We start from the raw sequence: 11,384 nt of genomic DNA on the forward strand, positions 1-11,384 counted from the left end.
ATTGTGTTAGGAACCTAGAAAAACAGCTAGGGACATTACATGCCAAACTGGGCCAGTACAGTATTGGAAAACAAATATCCACATTTTAAGTTTATTTGTTGTAAGTTTGAACTTCTGAAACATGCAAGTATGCATGAGCTTAAAAGAATTATGAAGTCAAAACTAAAAAAATAAATTAAAAATTTAAATAAATGTCTGATATAGTCTAGTACTAAACCAGTCACATTTCTATATAGCATTTTCTGAGATATGTTCAAGTAGGAAAGCAGCTGAGACCAACTAGTGTCACTGAAAACAAGCTATAATGTTAAAATATTGAATTGCTCTTGGCCAGAGTAGCTAATATGAGTTATAAATTTGAATTCTGTTCCTTTATGCTTAGTGTTGGAAACGTGGAATGATCCAGCAACAGTAAGAAATCTCTATAAATTGAATACTGTATTCACTTCATTGTGATTTAGCATTCTAAAACACTCAGGCAAAAGAAAGGCTGCATTAAGAGAACACCAAGTGACTCATATTCAGGATATCTATAATACCATATCCGAGGTTGCTTTTATAATGTTAATTCAGCTCAGATGTGTGAGTCCCTTTCCAAACAGCGGGTCATTTAATGGGAGCCTTATTTTTCAGCAGACCTTTGTCTCACTCAGGTCTGGGAATAAGTCAACAGTTTGTGTTGGAGATGACACTAAATGTGGGGTAGCCAATGCCTCATTTACTGAAGAAATGGAATTTGATGTAGTGAACAAGTTGGCACTTGCAGAAGAGCTGCTGGATTAAGGAATTTGAATATTGCCGAGAAGAATTCAAACTTCTCTTTCCCTATAAAATTCTAAGGCCATACCAGAATCATTTAAACCAACATTTTTTAAAATGTCATTGATCCTGTTTTCCTTATTTTCTATACCCTCACGGCTTGATTTCGTGGAATTTTAAATTCTCACAGCTGTAATTTAACATTTCATGGGCTGTGTCTTAAAGGAACTGCAGCTACCCACAGTTAGTCAGAAGCTGAGTTATAGGATACCTGCTATTCATCTAAACCAAAATGACTGATAATTTGTCCTTCTTTCCTTTTTTATTACTACTGGAACTTAATTCCAGGAGACTGTAGGCACTCTGAATATATTAATTACTATGAAAAATCCGGTCCAAGGTACTTCTGCTTAGGTAACCAAAGTTAGTGAACTATTTCGGCCATGCTTCCTTTGTTTCCATCTAAAAGATGTGGAAGAACTGAAATCTGTATATAGTGCATGAATATCCATACAATGTGTATGGTCAGCAATTCCTCAGCTCTTTGCTCTGCTTCCTAAGAAAAAGAAACATCCATGGACCTGAATCTCCATCAATGGTTCTCCATCGAATTGATCTGAATTGAAGGATCTCAGGGAACACCACAAAATACATTTATTGGGCAACTTACATATCAGCTTAATTCACAGATGATACCACTGATCCAGCTCATGAGAGTAAAGACAAATTAGTCGTTGCTTGTGAAGTGCTCAGACACTGTCATGAGGAACACCATAGAAAAGTCTGTAAGAAATAATGTCTATCAAGAACAGCATCTGAGCGGAGAGGAATAAACAAAGTGCAAGGTCATACATTGAAATGGGAAGAAAATAATAGTGAATTGTCTGGGCACCATCCATTCTATCCAATAAATGAGGTAAGGGTATATTGAAAGAATAGTTTATGATCTGACAATCAAAGGTCATTGTAAAGTGCCTTCACAGAGGGGGCAGTTAAGTTTTCGTGGGCAGTTTTAATTCCAACCCATTCTAACTGTTCTCACCTTTGCTGATCCTTTGGCAATAACCGTTGAAACTGCAGGGTATGTGCATGCCTGTTTACCTGACATTTCCTAGATTTTTGTTAAAAAAAAAAAATCATCTACTTTGTATTACAAAAAGATACATAGATGGAATTTATTTAATATTACATTTCACTGGGACTTTTGAGTCCCCTGATTTGTTGAAACTGCTAACCAACTCAATTCGAAGTTTGTATCATTAACATGCTCCAATTACCCAAACATATCCTGACATATGTACTCACTAGGTATCCAACTCCTTATGGAATTCAAGTGTCTAAACAAGCTCAAGTAGATCTACTGACAAGAAATTACACAAATTACACATCTAATTGAGCAACATCCCCCGATGTCTGCTCTTTCTAACCATGTGGTCTACAACACAGTATTATTGTCCCATACACTTTTTCTTTTTTTTTCTTATGACTTTCATTTTTATTTATATATTCAAATTTGAGTTTAAATAAGTGACTTTATCAAGATAGGTTGTAAATCTGTGGCATTGCCAGCTACCACACCTGCATTTGCAAATCCCTGGTTGGTGCTTTCGTCACAGTAAAATCCTCTCTTCCTTTTAATAATCATTAGAAATCAGTTCTCAAAATATTACTTCTATAAAATTACATCAAGTCTTGTAATTTTTTAAATTTAAATAGCAAGAGAAATGTTTTTCTGATACCATTACTGACTGAAATTAAACACTGATTACTGATCTGCTTTTAGCAGGATCCAGTCTCCAGCTCAGCTGTATTCACTTCACTCCTCACTTGCATGGACTTCTCTTCCTACAGCATTTTAAAAGGTCTAATTTTACTTCAAATTTTCATTTGTGTACATCACCAGCTGTGAGAAAAGCCACTTTCTTCATGCACTTGTTTCCCTTTGGCAGCTTGGTCCAGTTCAAAGTCAAATCCTCTTAAACCTTCAGTTGGTTCCCAGCATTTCTGATGGGTGCTTTATACTTCGGGAAGCTATGGATAAAGCCTTAATCTATCATTTTGACTTCTAAATTTTTGATATATCAGAGAATGTAATCTTCTAGCAAGAATGTTTTCATTCTACTCTAAGTGTTAGAACACTATGCTCTATGAAACTATTTCTCTCACCAATACAACATCTAGCAACGCAGAATATCACGGTGTAAGAGAGATGTTAGTCTGGAGCCATCTACTGGTTGTATTACTGAGCTTTAATAGACAGATTTGAAAAATGACTTTACACATGTAATATTATTGTAATTATAAAAATAACAGCATATATTAATAGAGTAATCGACTAATTATGTGATTTTTCTTGTGTACTGCTTCTTTGTTTTTAAGTTTAAATACTTAATGAACTTAATATGGCCCAATTAATAAATTAAAAAATGTATCTTGCTTTCATAAACAAAACAAAAAATGGAGGGGAAGGGGCTTAAAAAGCTCTTATTTCTCAATAACACCGAAAAGAAACCAAGGAATAAGGTAGTATTAATGCTAAGATGTAAACAATTTAGTAAGGTAATCCACATATCTTTAGTTTTATTGCTGTGATGAAGAGAATAAATAATTCTTATTGCCTTATTTGATGCTTCATAAGATTTCACCCTGAATTTTTATGTGTTGTTCTAAAATAGCTAACATGCACCATTTACAGTTTTCTTGGGATTAAAAAAGGTCTCAGTCAATTTTATGATGTTCTTCAAAGGTTTTTATTAAAAATAAGTTCAGACAAAAAAGGTAGCAGATGAACAGAAATATAAAGCCTTTAAAACCAGAAGTTCTAATAAACAAGCTACTACGAACTAAAAGTAATCCAGACAATTTAGTTTGGAGACCAAAAGTATATTTATATAATGAGGCTGTTAAGTATGTATTTACTAATTTACTATATGATAATATTGATAATTCTTTGTGCTCTAATTGAGTCTTATTTCTATTATTGCAAGAATATACACAACTTTTGCTGTGTCTTCAGGAGCAAGAGAGAGCATTTTACAGATTTTACCAGTTTATGAGAGATTCTTTGCACCTATTAAATAAGTATACATGCACATCTATGTATATGTATGCATACATACAGACACACAAAATATATACACATTAACTCATTATGCTAATTTCTATTCATACACATGCATATATGTATATATACATATACATGCGTGTATATCTACATATAAGTGCATATATGTATATACATGTATATATGTATGCAATGGATGTATATTCATCTATATATGTACATATACACATGCAGGCACATGCATGCACACCTATATATCACACCTAACATCTAACTTGTACCTCCTACAATCTCAGTTAGACAAAATCCTCGGATGGCTGTTAGTTGTACTGGGATTAGACATCTGCCATTATTCACATTTGCCTTCAGCAGATCCCTCAGCAGGACAGACTTCCAACAGGAGCTGTAAGTGGCAAGTAATTTTATCAAGAAATGCAAAATGCAATTTAAAATGTATAAAAGGCAAATAAACAATAACACTTCCCAGCATAAAAAGGAAAGCATAGACATATTGCAGGTTTGGAGACCAGACTATGGGAGCTAAAACTAGGAAGAAAGACATTGCCACCATCACAAATGGAACTGGTAGAAACACCTGCAAGAGAAAGAAAAAAAAAACATTTTAGGACACAAACTAACCAACTGTGATTTTATGCCTCGTTCACAAAAGTAATCATGTGTTCTCTGCCACCCTAGAGTACTGTTTCTCACATTGCTGCAATCTCACCCAGGATGAGACTCATCTGACCTCAAATTGCCGACAAGATAGGCAACTTTTCTACAATACTTGCTCAGGCTCTGTCTATTGTCAAGGGGGAGGGACAGGCAGGCCCTGAAAACCATTTGCCCACATCTGATACTATGGGCCCCTAAAAGAAACTCAGGGTTGGGTGCCTACAAGAAGCCTTGACAATGAGTGTACACTTCTAACCCATGTTTCTGACAGCTAAATTGAGATTAGATGAATCCTATCCTTAACATCTGTGGTTGCGTCAGGAAAGATGAGAGTAGATCAAGGTTTAGTTAACCAGGAACGGCTATCCTGGATCCCACACTGCTCTGGTTACTGCTCCACACTGGTGTGGTTTCACGTTGTTTGTCCATCTCCTCCATTCTGCATAAATCCATCTCTTGTTTCGAAGTGCAGGCTCTCTGGGGCAAACACCGCCTGTTTGTTTCTTTTCCTTCTACAATGAGGCAAAGGTTTTGAATAAGGCTCTAAAGACTGTGATTATTATTTGTATTTTTGTAGTGACTATCCACTTTTGACTTGCACTTGTTCCATAACTTCTGCGTGCTGCCTGTGACTCAAAAAAATCCACAAAAGTATTTTATAACTAATTTCCACTTACTTTGTATGGTCGATGTAGATGAGGTTCCCGATATCGAAGTACAATCAGGCTTGCACAAGTCAAACCAATCATAAGCCAGGTAGAAAATCCAAAGTAATTTGTTAATGTAATAAGGTCAGAAGGGATTATAAAAATGGATGCAATGGTGGTTGAAAAAATCATGGCTGGTGCTGGAGTACAGGAGTGGACATTAAGCATGGATATTAAAACTGGTAAATGTCCTGACTGACTTCCAGCATAGCTTAATCGACCTAGTGTGAACATGCTGCTGTTGAGGGCACCAAATATTGAGACAGCAACAGAGAGAGGAATGATCCAGGCAACAGAGGGGATCACTCGATCAGCCCAAGTGACCGCCACAGCAACTGCAAGAAAGCAAAGCATTAGTGGTAGTGTAGTTACCAGGTTCTGAATTACTGACAGACTCAACAGAAATGAAACTTAAAATACACGAAATACCTATTATATACCAGCAATGCCTGTCTTTTGTTACAATAGTCAAATGTGACTAATCTAATCCTAAGGGTATTTAATTCAGGAGCTAAAAATTTCCTGGAGATGACAGCAAGAAGGAGTGCTGCCTGCCAGAGCCATGGGAATGGACTGCCCAGCAGGAGCAAGCTGCATCTCACCACCATGAATCACAAACATGGATGCATGGGCAAGGCCATGCGGGGACAGAGAACAAACGCATTAGTCCCTGGCATGACCACAATGGTAACATCATCTACTGTCAGGAGGAAACTGCCTACATGTATGTGAGTATGGGCAGAGACGGGCCAGCGAGGTGTTATTAATGAGGTTTTGCTTTGAGTGGAAGTGGGAAATGTGAAAGATTATTTCTGAAGAAGAGATATTCAACATTTCTTGGAAATTAGCTATAGCCCATATTGTAGCACGGACTAATTTAGTGAGTCTATAACCAACTGTCATGAGGAATATAGGTCTTGCAGTGATCTGCGCAGCAAAGGAAGTTATTAGAGATGGGGAAAACAACTCCCCCCAAAAAATATGCAGTGAAAGAACAAGAACTGCAGCAACGCATAGCAATGTTTGAAAGAAGAGATGTAATTTTAATGCTATCTCCTCAGCTGACACAGATAAGCATAGCTCTCCCGGTATGTTTGGAGCTCCTCATGCCAGCTGGGCAGCTGCTATTCACAGATACTCTGGGATTTGCTGCCTCTTTCATTGTAGGATGGATCTGCAAATGTATGCATCTCTCCCACCAGATAGCCAGATAACGGCCCAGCGATAATACCAGGTTGCTGAGTGACAGCTACACTGCTCCCATTTATGCTATAGAGCTGTTCTCACGGGGAAAAAAAAATAATTGATCCATCCAAATGAGGTATGGATTTTGTCACTCCTGGAGGCAAGGTCTGACAGTTCAGTCTCATTACAGTGGTCTTTAAAAGGTGCTGTTTGGACAATCAAGGAGAAATACAGCTCCTCCTGCACCTTTCCATGGACAACTTACTGGTACAGGTCTGAGAGAGGCTTTACATAGATCAGACTTTTGTATATGCTCTTCTAAGGAATCACAATATTCATCATGAATGATCCCCCCAAATACACCCAAAATGGCTACATTTTTGTGTCCACAGTCTTTTCTATATTACTTATCATGGTAGACTTGTCCATCTCCTAAACAGCAATGGCTTTAGCCTGAGACACCATGAGGTCGAGAAGGAAGGTGACAGGACTAAAACTACAGGAAAACAACAGCCTTCTCTATAGTCACCTGATTTTCCAGGTTTTCATACACTTCTGATTTCCTTTTAGACAGTGCAGGTATAAGCCAACATTTTCAGCACCTAATAACATCTGTTTGCATTCAGTTCAACTTGTGCCATACAGCAAAATTAAACAAGAATTCTCTGTTAAAACTTAGAATGAAACCCAGACTTCCCAACTGTGAAGTTAGATGAACAGAAGTAACCCACTGAATTGACGTCACATTGGTATGCTAATGGACCATACCTTTTTAATTTAAATAAAAAAAAAAAATCAAATCCATACCTGAAGAGACAATTTCCTTAGGTGTGAGGACAGTCAGATACGAGATGTTCACCAGTAAGTAAAAGACAATTACTGCCGGAACAGCAGTCAGCACAGTTAAGGGGATATTTCTGCTGGGGTTTTTCATCTCCTCTGAAAAATACAATTTCAAAAGACAAATAAAGTAAGCAATGTAGTTTCTGCAGGTATGTTTCAGTAGCGAATCTGTGCAGAGCTTGACAAGACCAACACCAAAGTCCTGACCAACCCCTAACCATGTCTCCTTTGCTACATCGCTTGTGAGGTCCTACAGTTGTTCTCAAATAACTTGTTATCAAAGAAGTCTAAAAAAATGTTTTTTCTTTTTATGAATCATTTTTTTTTATTTAGCTATTTTTTAACTATCTTGAAAGGAGGGACAGATAGAGGCCTGATGAGACTGATAAACAAATGCCAAAGGACTGATAATTAGATTAGATATTAGGAAGAAATTCTTTACTCTGAGGCTTTGAGACAGTGGAACAGGTCCCCCCGGGGAAGTTGTGGAAGCTCCATCCCTGGAGGTGTTTAAAGCCATGCTGGATGGGACTTTGAGCAACCTGGTCTAGTGGGAGGTGTCCCTGATGATGGCAGGAGGGTTGGAACTAGATGATCTTTAAGGTCCCTTCCAACCCAAACCATTCTGTGATTCTATGATAACTTTTCTTTGATTTAACAAATATTTGACTTAGATTAGAAAATTTATTTGGCAAGAACTTTTCAAGTAGCCATGGTTTTAAATCACAAGCTTGAACGTCAGACTCTAAAGTCAGTTTATCTATTCTTATGACATCTCACGCACCCTGATCTGAAACTTTCTGAGTGTATTTTCCTATTCCTGTACAAAACCTTTCTCTTTACCCTTACATCAGGAAACACACATGTAAGGGGATGAGTCTGAAGGTATTGACAGAAGAGCAGTAATGCAGTGGCTTTAAAAGGGGATCATTCCCAGCTGGATTCTGCTGTTGATTATCTTTTCCAGGGCAAAGCTTGTGAAGAAAAACGAGATCTAAGCCTGGAATCAAACTTCGCAGCTGAACAACTGAGACATTGGCACACATTCCTGACCATGTGACAGTCCCAGCAAGAGACGGAACTGTTTTCCAGAACCCTAATAATTCATCCTCATCTCAGTGAAAAAGGGTCTTTTTCCTCTCTTCCACTCCTTCATCCCTTTTCTCTCACTCCCTCTCCCCTTCCCACCTCCCTCAGCATTTAAAAAAGGCTTCCCGAGTATTACCAACCAATAATTTACAAGGGGGAAAAAGTGAAAAGTCAAATGTGCAGCCTACCTAAGCTTTTTTTAGGAGGCAGAAATCCCTTTCCTCCCTCAAAGATAATTTGTCTCCTGCCCAGAACATCAGCTTTGAGCCTGCCCCAGCGCTGGCTGTAGTGTACAGAGCCGGAGGGACTGAATGAGCACAACAGTGAAATTCAGATACGGACTATGGGAGAATTTGGGATTTATTTCTAATATAAGAAATACACTTGGTAATTTTGAGACCAGAAGAGCACAATCACCAAAACTGCCAATTTACATTTCTCTTTCCATTTCTTTTGTTGCCCGTTACAGTCCTGCCATCCAGCTGGCACCTGATGCTTTAGCTGAAGCTCACAGCTATTTAGTTATTGTCAAAAAATAGGAAATTCAGTTCAGAAGAGGACTATTGCATAGGCAGCATCTGTCTAAACAGCTGTGCTGCCCAGTGCATGGTATTTATTACTACTGCTAACTGAGCAGAAAAAAAATTAATATTTTGCCAATAATTTTGTGTTTTCTCAGGCTTACAAAGCTAAATGCTTGCCTTTAAGGAAATCCTAAGATTTCAAAATTATACTTGCTGATTTATATCATCTTTTTTATTGCAGCATATTGTTAACGCTGGAATAGCAGGATTGTAATAATAACAGTCATTTTTTAAACATTAACCCAATTTTCACACTGTTCTCACCATTGAACTTTGTGTTATGCATTTCACACATTCAGTTTATTTAATGTTTTACATGTGATAGAGGTCAATAGATAAATAGAGTTAAAGATATAAGAGCAACATCCAGTTGCTTACAATTCTATAAATCCAATGACACTGTAAAACACTATTTATTTAACTCGTGATGTGCAGAACTAACACTATGAACATTATCTCTGCATTTTTCATGAAAAACTATTTATTACTGCCACATGTGTCATCAGATACAAAATAGGATAAGTAACCAGATATTCAAAAAGGGTTTGAATGTTTAAAAGTGAGTGCAAGTTATATGAAAGGTTTTATACCACTTTCCTTACATTCTTCTTCACCTTCTGTGCAAAAGTCTATTTTCCCAAGGAAGTGACTACTGACCATCCCATATATCCCATAAAATTACTGTACATTAATGCAATTCAAAATGAATTTGTCCATGCACAAACCAGCTCAATAATCTCAGAGAAGGTACAGATACTTAAATACAAATTAATCAATTATCTTTTTTGATTTGGTCCATATTGTGTACATAGTTTGGCATGGTATTTTATAAAAATGCACCGACACACTGAGAAAGACAAAATGCAACTTTTTAAGGTGTGAAAAAATGTTTACATATGATATTTCAAATGAACTATTTTGATTTCTCTTGTACTCTTTTGGAAATGTCAGCCTGATTCTGGAGACTGCACAAGAAGCAAGAAACTTCCCTAGAGAGGAACAGCATCTCTTCTAACAGCCCCAACAAACACAGGACTTGTGTAAAACACGAGAGACCCTATGGTCTTGAAGGAGAGACAAGATTTACTAAGATGAGCTGAGGAATGTAAGAACGGTGACTGCAGAACAAAATCTGAAGAAGTGGAGGGAGATACCTGCCATATAATTGAGGGACCACCAACCACCGTACGCGTACAGTCCTTGGAAGAAGGCTTCGGCAACCTGCGACATGTTGGGGATCTCTGAGCTGAACGCATCTTCAAACCTGGCCAGACTCTCCTTTCTCCCGCCAATGAGGAGAACTACGCCACCGATGGCAATTACAGACAAGGCCATCATCTTCAGCAGGGTGAAAACTGTCTGCACCCAAGCAGCCATTTTGACACTACAGCCATTCAAAATCCCCAGGGACCAGAGAACAGCCAAGGCCAAGCATTTCTTCAGCACTTCTGGTGCCGGGCAAGCGCCGTAGAAGGGCTGGGTGGCGTATTCAGCAAACAGCAAGGCTCGAGCAGCATTTGATGCTGGCTTGGTAAATGTTGACGTCCAGATAAAGACGAAGGCGGGTAGGGATCCAAGGCCTCTTTTAATATGGCTGTATTCTCCTCCAGAGAAGGGCAGAGCGGTTCCCAGCTCCGCATAGCAGAGGGAACCCATCAGAGAAACCAGTCCGGACGCAGTCCAGATCGTTAGTGCGACGCCGACGTTGAGTAAGGAATGCTTTAACACCCCTGTGGGAGACACAAAGATCCCTGCCCCGACAATTGATCCTATAATAAAACTTACCCCGTTAAAATAACCTATATTTCTTTTCAGCTGCATCTTGGCATTTTCTTTTCTTTTCAGATCTTTGGGATCATCATTCCTTCCTTTTCCCATTTTTGTCCTGTGTTTTCACAGCAGATTATATGACTTCAGAGCCTAGACTACGTATCTCCCTCTCACTTTGTTGTTAGCAGACTGTCACAGCCCTACTTGCTAGTGAAACGTAATGGGAAGCCTGGCTTAATCATTCAGAAAAGAGAGCATACTTTGGGTTTTGGTGTCTTCTGCATGAAGATGATTAACCAAATACTTCAAGAAACACTGGCAAATCATATACATGGTGGTTTAATATGTACTTCAGAAATTATTAAGGTCTGGAGGTATTTTTAAAGAAACCGACATAAATAATGTGCAGCAAACGCTCATTTCTTGGCTGATTTTCATCAACGGATTTCAAATATTTTATCTTCAGAGACAACTGAGAGGTGGGTAAACATGACCTCTGCATCAGACCTATGGAAAGAGGAAGGATATAGCAGCGTGAAGAAAGACATCAGCCCTCCTGATGTTATCAACAGTGACACCGGCATTACGTTGAACAGCCATCTACTATTTTTCCACCATCAATACATAAAAATGACATGTTCACCACTGAACACAAGTATGTTTTGCCAAATCTCCATCAGTCACTGGGTATAGTGGAGCTTGTTTATA

At 38.2% G+C, this 11,384-nt stretch overlaps 1 protein-coding gene across 1 annotated transcript; it reads right to left on the minus strand.

The window, feature by feature from the left end:
• Positions 1-4,172: 4,172 nt before the first annotated feature.
• Positions 4,173-10,784, minus strand: SLC7A13 (solute carrier family 7 member 13; the record flags this gene model as incomplete). The annotated part of the gene is made up of 4 exons (XM_082479158.1): positions 4,173-4,418; positions 5,176-5,540; positions 7,198-7,329; positions 10,061-10,784. 4 exons carry the CDS (start codon positions 10,782-10,784, stop codon positions 4,173-4,175), a joined length of 1,467 nt encoding a protein of 488 aa, XP_082335284.1.
• Between the last annotated feature and the right edge of the window lie 600 nt (positions 10,785-11,384).

This window comes from Vanellus vanellus (genome assembly GCF_965231255.1).
Source record: "Vanellus vanellus genome assembly, chromosome: 2".
Classification (NCBI taxonomy): Eukaryota; Metazoa; Chordata; class Aves; order Charadriiformes; family Charadriidae; genus Vanellus; species Vanellus vanellus.